Source organism: Condylura cristata, unplaced genomic scaffold, assembly GCF_000260355.1.
Source record: "Condylura cristata isolate star-nosed mole 26May11 unplaced genomic scaffold, ConCri1.0 scaffold00013, whole genome shotgun sequence".
NCBI lineage: Eukaryota > Metazoa > Chordata > Mammalia > Eulipotyphla > Talpidae > Condylura > Condylura cristata.
The window spans coordinates 19063392-19079056 of record NW_004567114.1 but is presented as its reverse complement, the minus strand read 5'-3'; the positions used below and the strand labels follow the sequence as shown (position 1 = coordinate 19079056).

The following is a 15665-nucleotide window of genomic DNA, read 5'->3' as shown; positions in this document are numbered from 1 at the left end:
TATCCCCAAATCTCTTATCCTCCCTTCTTCTTTCAGAGCTTCAAGAACCTCCAATCTAGATGGAAATCTTAAGTTGGAAATCTTAAGTTGGCGTTTCTCTATTCTGACTGCAGATAAGGATTGATTAGAGATTCTTTCTTTTTAAAGTCTAGAGTGGGGCTTGAATATCTGAATCTAAACTCCTTCCATGTGATTCTAACATCTCCCCTACACATCCATCTCTGCAGTCTGACCCCAGCTAGACAGCACTGAATGAGGAACCAGAAAAGCCAAGTTTTAACCCCACACTCTACTTTCCCCAGCCTTAGGTAAAGCTCTTAGCCTGTCGGCACCCAGTTTCTGTGTAAATTTGGATAAACCTTCCTTTGCTGTGAAGACATGAAGTGACTGATGCCTCGGGGCACTTTGAGCAGGCTGAGCTTACTGATAGTCAGGGGAAGATTCATGGCCAGCTGCCATGATGGGTGGGGGTGGACACTGGCAGAACCCTCAGTGCAGCAATCCCCCTTCTCCTCCTCCCTCTCCTTCAGAGCATCCGGCTCCCCTACAGAGAGAGTGAATCTGAGCCACAGAGGATGAATCTTCCTGGAAAGATTAGGAAGGGGGAGAGGGAGGAGGGGAGAATGTCTGAATTAAACGAGCATAAAAGCAGTGATACAAGGAGAGACTCAGAGAGGGGGAGGTAGAAGAGAACACCCATGGCCAGAACTCCGGTTTATCTGTTCAAGGTCCAGAACCATGGGCAATAGTCATTCCTTATTATTAACAAAAAGGTGATGAATTATTGAAGAGCCAGTGGAGGCCAGATGGTGGGGGTAGGCACTGTGGCACTCTGCACTCTAGGGACAGTAGGTGGGGGGCAGGGAGGAGCAGTCGGGGTGGGTGGAATGGGCGGCTATCCATCCACGGCGCTTATCCTAGGATAGGGCTTATGGCTGCGGTGATTTGCTTCTCCAAGTCAAAAGGCAGGCCTGACACTCGGGGTGGTGGAGGGCGGGCCTGGACAGAGCTGGCAAACACAGGCTGAGCAACTGTGTGCTGTGACTCGGAGACTCCTGGAGTCCTAGGCCAGGTCACACCTTCGAAATCTCCCCTGAAACCACTCATCATTCAGGCGAGGAGCCCGTGGCCCAGAGAAGAGCAGGCACCTCCCTCAGGCCACACTGCCGGACCTGAGCCCAGCTCTCCTGGGGTCCCTCAGGCCACACTCCATTGCACTGCCCCAGAGGCCTGGGAAGGGCTTTACCCCTGAACTAGGTCATTCTCTTCCTCAGCCTCGCCCAGCTCAGCAGAGGCCTGAAGGACTTGGGGTGGAGCAGAGCAGAGGGTTACAAACTGGCTGGGCTGAAGTGACCGTCTGCCATTTTAACTTGTGACCACTGACAAGTCTGGTCCTTGATTTTTTATTTCATCTAGGGGTGATTCCAGTAACTTAGGGTACTTGTCAGGATTAAACGAGCTGCTTTTTACGTAGTATTTATCCTGTGCTGAGTGCTCAATAAATGCTAGCTGTTAATAAGGTTGGGCCCTCTCTACGACTTTCTGGCCTGGTTCTGGGTTTTCAGCTTCTCACGTAGAGGACTCGAACTTGGTGCCCACCTGATCTGGAAGTAAAGGTGGGAGCTCAGTGCTGGCCTGGTGGTAGGTCAGCAGTCACTGAAGCCAGGCCAGATCGGGGCACCAGGAAGCGAGTCCTCCACTGCTGAGACTCCAGCTTCACCCCAGAAGCCTAGGACTGGGGTGGGGACTAGGAAATCCTGACTCACTGAACCAGCATTAATACCATTCCAGGGGGGGAGAGAGGGGCACCCCTGCACCCCCAAACCTGCCTGCTCTAAATAGGTCCTGCCATCTGCCACATCAAGACAAAACATATAAGACTTTAATGAAAAGGAACTTTACTGCAGTGAGGATACAACACAGAAGACAAAAACTATAATTTCTAAATCAAACACCCAAAGTTACCAGTGTCCTTGTGGGCAAAAGTCCACCCAAAAGGGATCGGCCAAAAAAAGGCCTGAAAGCTGCCACAAGACGAAAGCACCTTCTGGCCGGGACCCATAGAAAAGGGTCAGAAATGGCCAGACAAGTCTGGGAGGAAAAGAGCAAAATCAAAATCAAGATAAACACTGCCATAGTCACCTCCCCACAGGTTTCTCGTCCACATCTGTTTCACCCAGTCCAGGGCCAAGAAACAAGCCTGGTTTCTTCATCACATGCTCCCTGCTCCATGTGGCTTCCTCAGGTCTCCTTCTGGCTCTCCATCCTGCTTCCTCCCTCCTCACATTCCTTCTCTTCTCTCCTTTACTCTGCTCAGGGTGGGGCAGGGAACCTGGAACTCCCCCTTTTCCTAGGGGCCCCCTGTCACACCACCACCTTTCATTGCCCATCCTTTGACCCCAGACAAGGCTGACACAGGCTTTACATGCACAGGAAGGCCAGAGGCGACAGCCACCGCCTGCAGCTTGAGGAGCTAGGAGCGCCTTTCTGTACCCCCCACTCTTCTCTTGCCTGTTAGGGACGAAGCAGGTGGAAGGAGACTAGGACTGGTCAGGAAGGTCCCTCGCCACTAAGCTGATGCTGATGGCACTGCCTCTTCTGAGCACACTCAGTTCCCAGCTGCTGTGCAGAGGGCTGCATCTGAATTATTATTTTTTTTTTAAAGTTTATTTTTACATCATTTTGCACATTTTTTTTTCATCTCCATTGTAATCCCCACGGGTTTCCCATCACCAAATCGCCCCTGTGCCACCACCATAGTCCCGTGCATTTCCCTCCCTCCCACCCCCCGTTTTTGATCCCATTCCCCACTCCACTCCCACAGAATGTCTCTGGTCTATGGTTGTTCATTATTTTTGTTATTTTCTCGCCTGGTCCATTATACTCCTGCTATGAGTGAAACCATCCGGTATTTTTCTTTCTCTTTCTGGCTTATCTCACTAAGCATGATCTTTTCCAGCTCCATCCAAGTTGCTGCAAAAGACATGTGTTTCTCTTTTTTGGTTGCTGAGTAATATTCCATTGTATATATGTACCACATCTTTCTAATCCAGTCATCTACTTTTGGGCATTTGGGCTGCTTCCATGTTTTTCCAATTGTAAATAAAGCAGCAATAAACATGGGGGTACAAGTATCTTTTTCAATCAGTGTTTTTGTGTCTTTTGGGTAGATAGGAGTGGGATTGCTGGGTCATAGGGAAGCTCCATGTTTAGCAGTTTGAGGAACCTCCAAACAGTTTTCCATAGTGGTTGTACTAGTTTGCATTCCCACCAGCAATGCAGGAGAGTTCCTTTTTCTCCACATCCTCGCCAACATTGCATCTGAATTATTTTATCTCACAATAATCCTGTGAGGCAGGATTGTCTGGATGTGGAAACTGGGGCTCAGAGAAGTGAGGTTGCTGCCCACTCATCTAGCAAGGGTGGATCAGATGACCTGGTTCCAGGCTTCCCTGAGCTCTGCTATTGGCATTTGTGCCCAAAAAGGGCAGGCATGTGCCCACCACCCAGGCATGAGCCACTCTGCCCTCTGTTCCTTTAGCACACGTGATTTCAGGGTCCATTCTTCCCAGAGCTCCCCAAGAGGTAGCTCTGCCTCAAGAAAGAAGGAGGGTCCGGGCATGGTGAAGGGGTAAAGATAAAAGGCCGGTGCTGCTCTAGGTTTCCACGGCAACAGCCTCCCTCATTTCTCTGCTGCTGAGAAAGCTGGAGAGGATGGCAAGATGGGGGTGAGTCTCCCTTCTCTTGTCTCCTTTCTCGTCCCCCCTTCTTGAGGAGTAGCCATATTGAGGGGAAAGTGCATACCGACCCAACCCTGCTGGGTAGATTTCACCCCACCCCATGCTTAGAAGCTGGGGCCAGGAAATAGGGATCCTCCCAGGCAGAACAGCAGCCTGGGACAGACCTCCCCAAATCCCAAAAGCCGTGAATGCCCCCAAAGGACCTTATGTTTGTTCAGATTCTGTCTGGGATCAGGCAAGAATAGATACTCAACACATTCGCATTAAAGAAGGGTCCTCCCCTGGTGGCAGATGGGTTAAGTCTCATTACTGTCAAGCTATCCACAACGTGAGTTTGATCCCCGGCCAGGGACCCATATGGCGTGGCAGACCTCTCCTGACCCACCCGCTGCTCCCATCAGCAGTGTCCTTCGTCAGTCTGCCTGTTCTGCTCCCCACTCTGTCCCTGGTGAATCCTCTCACCCTCAGCACCTCTGGCCTGTACCCCAGTTCTTGTATGCATAAATAAATAAAATAAATCTTTAAAAAATCTCATTGAAGGAACAAATGGGCAGATGAAAGAACAAACAGGTGTTTCAGCCTCTGCTAATACCAGGACTGTTCTCGCTCTCCTTCCCAGTCCCTTGTCCAGTCTCCCCTGCCCGTGCTCCCCGCCCGCCCCTCGCAGAAGTCTGCCCACTCAAGGGGGGCACGCACCCATGCCTGGACTGATGGAGGGCTCAGGGGTGTGTGCCTGCCTACTTGCCTGTCTCCCAGTCGGGGGCCTCATGACCCAGAGCCTGCTAGACCCAGAGCCTGACTTACTGTGGGTCCTCAGCCCTTCTCTGGGCAAGGAAGGAAGGGAGAAGAGAGAGGAACTTTGGGAATGCAAGATGGGGAACGGGAAAGAGCAGCATCCAGGACTCAGACCTCCACGGAGCAGAGGGAAACCTGGGCTCCTCACAGCCGGACAGGCCTGCCCGCACCATGCGTGGTGATAACTCGCAGCAGCCCCAAGTGTTTTTCACATGCTTGGCCTGGTCCTGCCCTGGGAAGCCTGGAGTGAGAGGCTCTGAGCTCTTCCCTCTTATTAAAGAGAGAGCTGGAATAACTACACACCCACATACCAAAACACGAGCTCCCTTCCCAGACACAAGGCTTAACTCAAACACAGGCTTCCATGCAAGAGCTAAAACTGTAAGGTTTTTTTTAAAGATGTATTTATTTGTGCATACCTAACTGAGGTACAGACCAGAGGAGCAGAGGCGGTGAGAGGACTCCCCAGAGACAGAGCGGGGAGCAGAACAGGCAGATCGAGGAAGTACATTGCTGAGGGGAGCAGCGGGCAGGTCAGGAGAGGTCTGCCGCGCCATGTGGGTCACGACCCTGGGGGGGGATTGAACTGGCACTGAAGCAGCCGCAGCCAGCTTGCAGTGCTGCGCCAGCATGAAGGGCCTGTAAAGACCTTCTAAGCCCTTGGGTCAGGCAGAAACTTCTTAGATGCCAGACGGAAAGCACGGTCCGTAAAAGAAAATCGCCTAGACTGGACTTGTCAAACGTCCAAACTTTGGTGCATCAGTTGACACCATAAAACAGAGAGAAAGACAAGAACAGCCTGAAGGTATTTGCCAGACTGCCTGTGGTAATGAGGAGCAACCTGGGTATAAAGACGGGCAAGGGTATAAACCCTGGGGGCGAGCCTCACTGGACCCCTGGTTCAGGTAGAAGTGGGGACCCCTCAGCAGGCTCACCACCCTACCGCCGCCAGCTTCCTCAGCACTGGCTCCCTCCAGTGGCCAGCAGCGGAACCGCAGTCCCCCGCTGGGCCTGTCCCCGGCTCTATCCTCCACCAGACCCCAGAAATGCTCTTGCAGCTGCTCTGAGTCTGGCAAGACACTTCCTTATAAAACGTGCCATGTTCCATGTAACTTCCTGTGTGTTTACACTCGGGCAAACATGCCTTTGTACATTCACCAGCCAATAAAACCGGGCAGCCTGGGCAAAAGAGGCCACAGAATTTAGGGGAACTCGAAAGATAAGCAAGAGGCTCCCTATGCTTGTGAGATGCCAATGAGGTGCATCTCCTTCCTTTTCCCAGGACTAAGTTCATCATGCTCTTTATTCTGATTTTGTAAGTTAGCACCAGGAGCCTCAGATTCCAGGCCACGCCCATCTCCTGCCCTGAAGTCCCTTATTCCTTTCTGTGTATCTCTCCCAACTCCTGAAGCCACTGGTAGCCCACAAAGCTCTCCCAGGAGGTCTGAGGCACTCTTCCTCACAGGCCCTGGTTGGGGAGGCTGCTGTTCCCCAGAAGAGGCCTGTAGCCCTCTCTGGGCTTCTTTTCTGCCTCGGCCTCCTACAGGCTGGCACCGGGCATGGGATCTGATGTGCAAGCCCTTCCTTCTGACCTGGAGACCCATCTATTTGCCAGGGAGCTCCCAGGATGGCTGTCCAGCCGGGCGACATGAATGTGGTGGAAAAAACACATAACATATCGATGGACGAGTGTTTCCAGTCTCAAAGCACCGTCCTGAAGGGGCAGCCCTTTGGAGGTGTCCCTACAGTGCTGTTCATCAATGTTTTCTTGTGGCTGGTGAGTCCAGGGCTCTGCGGTGGGCAGGGAGGTCTGTGCCAGGGCAGACAGCCCAGCTTCCCCAGGCGATGCCGCGAGGGCCCCAGCCGTCCACACGGACGCTGGAGGGGCCTGTGCGAATGTCAACCCTGCCCCCAGGGGCCCCAGTGGGTGGGCCTCAGGGGAGAGGGGCAGGAGGAGCAGGAAGAAACCCCCAGATTCTCTTCCACACGCCATTGCCCCAATGCCACCTGGCTATGTGGGATGCCATTCCCTAGCTGTCCCTCGAGGAGTCCCTTGTCTGACAGCCCAGCAAAATGTGAGCACTCACCCACCGTAAGCCAAGATGCTGCTGCACTGGGAAAACAAAAAGTCACAGCCCCTCCCCCTAACTGGGGAGCCCCTAAGAGCCCCGGGGACAGGGACTCCCCGTGGGAACACACGGGCGGCCGGGGGAAGGCTTCCACTCTCTCGCCCGATTCGCCTGCAGCTCCTCATTGTGATTTACTCCTTCCTCCGGAAAGCCGCGTGGGACTACGGGCGCCTGGCTCTGCTGATGCACAATGACAGGTGAGGGCTGAGTTGCCGCTTGCTCCCTGGAGTGCTGCCCTGGCGGGCGGCCACCTCACCTGCCCTGCCCCCGCCTAGCCCACCTGACAGAGGCGACTTTGAGGGCAGCCACGGCTGGCACCAGGCCACTTTTTCCTCGGATCTCAGGCATTCTGGGCCCTGTGACTCCCAAGATGTGCGGGCACCCAGGAAGGGGATTGCTCTCTAGGCACACAGCTGTGTGCTCACACGAGAGGGGATGCGTGTCCGCCACTGGCAGGACCCTCTGCTGCCCTCAGCCCGGGAGCATTACAGAGACCCAGGCGCCTTTTCCTCCTCCCCCACCCCCTTCTGCCTTTCCTGGCTGCAGCATGACCTCGCTGGTCTATGGGGAGCACAGTGAGAAGACTTCGCCCTCCGATATCTCCTTGGAGATAGAAGACAAGGACAAGGTGAGCGCTGGTGGGGGAGGAGAGGGGAGGGGCGGGGGCCTCGCGGGGGCAGCAGGCTGGTGTGTCCAGGAAGGACGAGGGCACCACTTCTAGCAAGGAGGCAAACTCGGGCACATTCCTCAGCCTCCCCAGACCTCAGTTTCCTCATCAGGCTGATGGCGTCATTAACCGTAGCTACCTTCTAGGATGCCGAGTTAAGTGTTCACTAATTCTAATACTTTGAAGAGATTTTTTTTTGAAGAGATTTTTTAAAGGTGGTTTTTCTAGTTCTCTCAAATGTCCAACCCTTCTTATAGCCCCAGTCCTGCCCCAAGCCCCGGCTCTATCCAAGGACTCAACTCCCCACTTCGCAGAGGAGATTCCAGACATCAGGCAGGGGTTACCTCAACCTCCTGCCACCCAGCCCCACCCCAGGGAGAGTGGTCTTCCCCTCCCCTGCCCTCTGCTCAGATGCCACCTTCCACCTAAGCTGCTTCACTCACTCGGCTCATAGTGGGGCACGGCTGTGTGCCAGCTGCTGGCCTGGGCACTGGACGTGAGCAAAACAGAACAAGTCCTGCTTCAAGGCACTGTCTTCCCGGGTGAAAGACTCACAGAGCTGCCTGTAGGGTGGTGGTAAGTGCAGGAAGGAAGAGGGGGCAAGGAGGCTCCCAACAATCACAGGAACAGCCCAAGTGTACACGGCGCTGGATAAGGGTGCCATGACCTCAAGCAGGCACCTGAGTGCAGGAAAGGGGGGGAGGGAGGCCCCCAACCTGCCTGGCCCCCTCACCATCACAGAGACGCTCCTGAAGGGCTTTGTGCTAGTATCTCTATTTCTTACCTCCCCTCTCCCACCCCTCAAACACGGCACCACCTCATCATTCCTCCAGACAGCCCCCAAGGTCATCAACAATCCCATGCCATGAAATTCCATGGACTTTGCCCAGTTCTCATCTCATCCTTCAGAAACACCTGCCACCGGCCTTCTTTCATCCTAAACAGGCACTCCAGCTGCTTGCGTGAAATTTAGCTCTGGGTTTTCCTTTTCCTCTCTGTTCCTCCCCTGCCCCCTTTGCAAGTTACCCCCACCCACACCCCCCACACACACCCAGGGTCCCCATAGCCGATCCCAGGCCCTCCCCACCTCGCTCTCTGCTCTCCCTCAATGAATCACCCACACTCATTGCTCTGCCTCCACATTTAGGGTTCCGGGCCCACTTCTGCTTCTCCACACAACCAGCAACCCTCAGACACCAGCAGTCAGAGAATGCAGTTCACTTCCAACACTGCCTACCTGGAGGTAGCGTCAGGTTCCGCAGGTGGCGGGCTCAGACTCCCTCCAGACACCAGCCAGATGCCCAGGCCTTTCCCTGCACTCTGGCACTGCCTGCCGCTCAGAGGCGCCCACAATGCTCCACAGGTGTGATTCACTCACTGGAGCGGCTCACAGGAATCCCCTTAACTCCTTCAGATCACGATTTATTATGAGAACAGCCAGCTGCAGGAGATGCAGAGGGCCTGGTGTGGCGAGAGGCGTAAGCTTCCTACCCCCAGGTTTGCCCTTCTCCCCAAATCTCTGCAGGGCCACCAGCCCAGAAGCTGTCCAACGCCCCTCCGTGGGGGGTTTGTGAAAGCTTCATTTCTCAGGCACCACTGATTCAGTCACCGGTAATTGGCCTCAGCCTCCAGGTCTCTCTTCCCCAGAGGTCTGGGCTGGGACTGGACCCAGCACTTGGTTCTGCCAACCAACCCCGGCCCACATATTTCTCAAGCAAGTCACCTCGTTAACCAGTCACCAATACTTTCATCACTTCACTATTTAGGGTTTGTAAAGGTTTTGGGAGCTGCAAGATAAGAAGTATAGATGAAGACCAAATAAATGTGAGGAAAATGTTTATGGAACTGATAACACTTCGGTCATTTGAATAATTTGTTACACACACATGTAAAATAAATCTCTGCACATCTCCATTTATCTTGTAAGTCACAAAATCCCACGTCCCTACCGGATTCCTCCTAAATTTGACCCCCGGCCTCCATCCCAGACGTCCACTGGCCCTTGGAATATGCCACGTGGCCATGATAGAGGCAGTTCAGATTCAGCGTGTGCAGAACACGCCTCGGTATCCCTGCACCCCACTTGGCCTAGACCTCTGGTCTCCTTCTCTTTGCGACATCACGGCCACATCCCTTCCCTTCGCGCTTGCCAGGCGCCCGAGCCAGGCCAGTTCATTGCCAAGTCTGTGTTGCTCTTACGCTCTCATCTCTCCCTCTGTTCCCCGGTCCGGGCCCCCATCAGCCCATGCGTGGATGACCGCAGCGGCCTCTAACTGCTCTCTCTAGGTCCACACTTGCCTCCTACCCCACCCAGAGCCACCCCAAGGCCAAGCCTCACATTCTCCAGCACACACTCCGCTGGGTTTCTGTGCTCGCGGGTGAACTGCAGGCGCCTTGCCTTGGTCTCTCGCGTTAGGCCTCTTGCCCACCTGCCTGTTCTCTTTCTAACTCCCCACCCCCAGCCACTCTCGCCATCCTTTAGATCTCCAGCAGTGCCAGCTGCTTTGCCTTCATGACATTGCCTTTCCCTTACCCGCCTGCCCCACACACACCTTGCTTCGGATTTCAGCTCAAACACCACTTACCAGGGAGCCCTGTCCACACCACTGCATCCAGGCCTTTATTATAAACTCAGGGACATACAGACTTCTCTTGGGGGCTCTTAGCCCAGTCTCTGAGGACGCCCGTCTCCATGATCAGTGTGTGCTCCCCCACAAGAGCAGGTGCTGCCCTGCGCCCACTCACGTCATCCCAGACACAGTCCATCCCGGCGTGTGATTAGCCCCTGACACCTGTCTGCTGGATGCGGAGTGAGCCGGACCGCATGCCTTTGTGATATCCCCCCAAAGGCCAGGTGCCTGCACCTGCAGGTTGTGCCTGGAACAGGGGGGAGCCACCGACTGCCCCTGGAGGCTTCCTCCCCGGATCAGGACGGCGGCGCCTGCCTTGCATGGTGGCTCTCGGGTCTATGTTTAGAAACATCACTTGGTTGGTTGTGCGCTTGGTTTTGTTGGTGGGATTTTTTTTTTCACAATGACAAAAAGATCATCTTGTTCTTTACAAAAATACAGAGATACATCATGATGACTGAGTGGGGAGGGTAGAAGCTAGATAAAGGGGGCCTGTAGCAGTGGCCCCGACGGTAGTAGAGCCAGGAGGAGGATGCTCAGCCAGGCTGCGTGGTGTGGGCAGAGCCTTGGCACGTCAGGGCAGATGTTGTCACCCACGAGGTGGGAGTGGGGAGGATGGCTCAGCGAGCCAACCACCGTCACTGGGTTGTGTCATCTGAGCTGGCTCCTGTCATCTTGTGGCCTTTTCCTACAGGGGAGGTAGAAGAGATCGAGGGCTGTGGCATCTGCCTCATGGGCCTGCTATGTTTTCTGAATGGTTTAAGCCTTTTAGAGCTTCCATTTATGTGCAGGGTAGTGTGTGTGTGTGTGTGTGTGTGTGTGTGTGCGTGCGCGCGTGCGCACACATGAGATGCTCACTCACACATCCGTGTCTATAAAGTTTCATCATGGGCACACAGGTCACACCTCATGGGATGGTCCCGTCCTGAGCGATTTCCAGGCTACACCCACCCAGTGTGGTACACCCCTGTGCATCTGTCTCGGCACAGATGAAGCGATTGCCAGGAAGGTGTGCCCTCCACCCCAGGCCCCCCAGCAAACCTACTTGCTCCCTCAGTAAATTGCACCTGTTTGCCCAAAGGTTCACAGTGGAGAAATCTCTCCAGAAAGGGAGGGAAGACTGGGCTCAGCCCAACCCCTTCCTGGGGGCTCCCCGGTCGCTCTGCCCCCCTCCGTGGCTCTGCCTCTGCCTGGGCATCTGTCTTGATTTCAGTTTCCCAGGACAGTAGGGGAATGGTCCCCCCTGAGGAGCACACTTCCCCAGATGGGCCTTCCCAGTTGGCCAGCCCAACAGCAGAGGGGACTTGGGAGATGAGCCTTACGCCAAAGGGAGTGGGGGACTTCCATCTGTTCCCTGTTTGCCGGACCTTCACTGCTTCCTTTGGGAAATAGCCCTTCCAGACTCCATGTGTGTCTGGGGGGCTGGCAGGCAAATGGGTCTGTCTGGTTTGCTCATGGGGCAAATCAGAACATGCAGCCCATCCAAGGTTTCACTAAACCACTGAAATCCCCAAAGGAAACTCATACCAGAATAGCTTCACCAGCTACCAGCTGGTTCCCAAGCAATCCCCTCCCCCATTCCCTCATGGCCAAGGTTGCCTTTCCCTACCACCCAGAAATTCCAGACAGCAAAGCCCTCCAGAGAAAAGTATACTTTACGTGGGAGAAGAAACCCAGCTCAGACTAGGGTTACAACAAAAGGGTGACAAGTGGCTAAGTGTGGGGAAATCCCAGAGAAGCGCCTGCTTCAGTTACAGCTTGATCCAGCATCTCCAGCGACGCCATCAGGATCCTTCCCCCACCCCCTCTTGTCTTCTCTCCTCTGAGGACAAATCTCTTCTCAGATAAGCCCTTGGCATGTGGCATCAAAGATGGCACCAAATCTCTCTAGGTTTTATGTTGCTTTTACCAAGACTCGCAAAGTCAGAAGAGGGGAGAGCCTCTCTCCCAACACCAATACCAATCCCCTTAGTAGAATTGTGACTGGTTCCCCGGGATCATGTTGCCATTAGTGGGAGACACCTGCTTGACAGACAGCCACACCTGCCTGACAGACAGCCCTCCAGGCCACAGGCTTCGGGGAAGGGCACGTCCCAGAGGAGGCAGCGAATGTCCACCCCAGAGCAAGCCCCTTCTCTCCCTTCAGTCCATCCAAGCCCCCATTTCCTGTGCCAGGAGTATCGGGAAATGTTAACTCAAGTCTAGGGAGTCAGCTCCCTCAACGTCACCGCTGATTCCAGGCCTAGCTGGTCTCCTTCCAGGACCCAGACTTGCCCTGCCTCCTGCCTGGGAAGGAGGCCCTGTCTGGATGTTCCTCACGCTCCACCAGCCCCAGCCGCCTGGGTTCCCAGAACTGGATTTTCTCACACTTTCTCTCCTTTTCCTCAGGGCTTCTATACCTGGTTCTTCAACACCATCTCCATGAAGTAAGTGCCTGAGCTTCCAAGCTTCTCACTGTTGCCTTATGTGGGGGAGTAGAAAGGGAGGGGAATCCAGCTGCAGGACTGGGCCTGACCTGCCTGAGTTCTGAGCCCCCACTGACCACCTCAGTGGCCCAGCTGAGTGCCCTCCTGGGTCACGGGGGTGAAATGACTCCTGGACAGAGCCCAGGCTCTCACCTCTCCGCAGCCCCCAGGAAGCCCTAAAAAAATACTTTTCCGGAAGCCACCTCATAAAAGGACATCCTTCTTGTATTAATATTTGCTTTATTTTTGTGAACATCATTCATATTCGTCAAAATGGGGAGCAAAACAAACACCGGGCAGAAGAGCCGGCTTCCTCTCAGCTAATCAGCCTCAGAGAGAGCCCCTTCCCCAACCCATCTTCTGGGTATCTTCAGTGCCAGACCCCACTTGACAAGGAGACAGACCCCAGGTTACCTGTTTTTCCCTCACACCGCTACCAGCCAGATCCTTTAGCTGAGCAGACCCTCGTCAGAGCTCTGCCCCAGTGTAGGTAAACACCGAGCACACCCACCCACACTGCACATGCCTCCCCCAGCGTCTGTCCACGCCTGCTGATACCTACGTTCAGGGTATAACTGCACTGCTTCCCGGAGGCCAGTTGCACCAGGGGATCTGATTTGCTTTTCTGCAAAGGTTCATAAGCCTTTTGCCCACAAGCCTGTATTCAAGGACATTGCTGGGGGCGTTCATGCACTGTCACAAAGGCCCCACCCCATCCACCCCTGCACACCCCACCGGGCACCTTACTCAGACTGACTGGAGGGCCTGGGACCTGAGGGGCCACAAGGCACCTGCCCTGGCCTCAGGCATCGAGCACCAGGCTGCAGACCAGCCTCTGCTGGTGTCTGAGCGCCAGCCCCTCTGGGGGGGTGTCCCAAGGCCTTGGCCTCCGGTCTGCTTTCCTTGTCATCAGCATCCCAAGAAAGTGGCTTAGCTAGTTGGTATGGGGGTCAGGAGTCGTGTCACATTGGGGGTGGGGGGTGTAAAGCAGAGCCTAATTTCTTGGCGCCTTCTCTGGTTTGCTTTAGTAATTTTTAAGTAAGCACAAGCACAAACAAACACATTTGCATTGAGAAGCGCAGAAGTCCACCTCCAGTCTCTCACGTCCCTCCTGATGACCCCTCCTCAGAGGTAATCTCTGTCAGCAGACTCAGAGAATTTTACTTTCCAACCAGCACTTACTATTCTTGCATTTTAAAAATAACCAATAATGTGTATGGACATTTGGAGCTTGTTATCCAAAAAGCTGTACAGACTCGTTCTAGGTTCCCGGATTTAGCAAATTCATGAATGATGAGGAGGAGGGAGGGTCACGCAGCCATCTGTGCAGTCAGAGGAAAGGATGCTGAGACCGGGGGCTGCCAGAGCGCATCGCATCGTCCAGGTTGGGAGAAAAGGACCCCTTAGGCTACTTAGAGACTGGCTTTCTACTGTCTGCTGACATGTCAGTGCGTACACATGGACAGGAAGAAGGTGTCTGTGCTGGGGATGGGGAATCAGGGTTCATGCAGAACCTCCCAAGGCTTCACGTGGGTCAGTGTCTCTTGCGCGTGTGAGCCTGAAATCCGAGCTGCGGTCACTGCGCTGGCACAAATCTGCAGGGGCAGGTGCCCGTGGGTGCTGCCCATGCAGTGGGGCCTCAGCGTCACAGCTGCGGAGGCTGTTTGTGAATCCTCTCCCCCATCGGTGCGGGCCTTCCCTCGGGATCAGGAAGCCTGGGCCTCCCGCTCCGCCTCCTGCACCCTCCAGAGCTGGGTCCCGAGACCCCTAGTGCCCCTCCTGAGCAGGACCAGGAGGTCAGAGTCCCCGTGCACACAGCCCGCACGGCCTCGTTGGAGAAACAGGACAGGACGCGCACATGCAGCTCATGATGGGGTGGCGTGGGGAACCGGCTCCCGGAGGGCTGCAACTGCCATGGGAAAGGCATCTGGGGAAGTCAGAAATTAATTTCCAACAAGGGAGGTCAAGAGAAGTACTGTTTTGAGTGAGGCTGGAGGAAGGCAAGGACTTTGAGGTTACAAGGAAGAAACCTGAGAAGGAAACAGCTGAGCAGCGGGAGGGGGTGGGGGGTTGGTGCGGGGGGGGGGGGGGAATAATGGCCAGAGTGTCCAGAAGGTGCCTGGTGTGGCTAGAACTTTGTACCTGGAGAGGAGGGGGTGAGGAGTCAGCCCAAGGATCAGCTGGGGTCTTGGCACTCGGCTTTGTTCTCCAGGATCAGTTGGGTCCTGAGGACCCAACTCAGGATAATAATCTATCTGTAGGCAGGAATGGGGTGGGGGTAGGGGAAATGGGGTGGCCAGTTGAGAACGTGCAGAGGCCAGGTGAGCAGCTAAGGAGGCTCATTCCAGTGTCCAGGTGATCGGTCATGCTGACCAGGGACACAACAGGGAGAAGACAAAGGGGAAGGAGATTAGGGGCCACTTTCCGTGGCTCATGTGTCCACCTGCCTCCCCCCTGATTAAGAAGAGGAAGGGATTGTCTAGGAGAAAGAAGAGACTCCTGCCACATAGTTAACCTGGTGTTAAATGAAACAAGCCAGAGAACGACAGACCCTGCGTGACATTTCTTATCTGTGCATCGTAAAAGAGTCTAAAAGCACAGGGGCTAGTGTTGGGGTCCCCGGGTTTAGGGAAATGGGGAGATGGCGGTCAAAGAGTATAAACTTCAGTGATACAGCCTTGGGCAATAAACTACATCATGGTGACTGTGGTGAATGAGGGGATTATATATTTTAAAGTTGCTGAAACAGTAAATCTTAATAGTTCTCACTATAAAAAAAGAATTGGCAAATTATGTGAGGAGACAGATGTTAGCTCACTGGTAGGAACCATTCTGTAATGAGTATGTGAATCAGGTGAGCACGCTGTACACCTCAGACTTACACGGAGTGTGAATCATTGTAAGTTGACCACAGAGCCACCTCCTGAGTTATTTCCATCCAGAAAGCTGCAAAACATATAGAAGTCAAGTGATACCTAACAAGGTGATAACAAAAGCCAGGAAACTTCTTGGGAAAGACAATGTCATTCCGATTAACAAGTACTATTCTTAATCAAAAGTGGCCATTGTAAACATAGATTTTTTAAAAAGATTAATTTATTTATGCATACAGAACTGGGGTACAGGCCAGAGGTGCAGGGGGCCGTGAGAGGATTCACCAGAGACAGAGTAGGGAGCAGAACAGGCAGATCCATGAAGTACACTGCTGAGGGGAGCAGCAGGCGGGTCAGCAGAGGTCT

General features: G+C 54.1%; 1 protein-coding gene across 3 annotated transcripts in view; it reads left to right on the top strand.

The window, feature by feature from the left end:
* Positions 1 to 15665, top strand: part of TMEM63C (transmembrane protein 63C) — a 61807-nt gene that overhangs the window by 24012 nt on the left and 22130 nt on the right. For all 3 annotated transcript variants that reach the window (XM_012724467.1, XM_012724468.1, XM_004682054.2), the window contains 4 exons: positions 6151 to 6312; positions 6782 to 6861; positions 7211 to 7292; positions 12350 to 12387. In XM_012724467.1, coding sequence (XP_012579921.1) covers positions 6163 to 6312; positions 6782 to 6861; positions 7211 to 7292; positions 12350 to 12387 — 350 coding nt within the window. In that variant the 5' untranslated portion in view covers positions 6151 to 6162. The remainder of the gene's footprint in view (positions 1 to 6150; positions 6313 to 6781; positions 6862 to 7210; positions 7293 to 12349; positions 12388 to 15665) is intronic.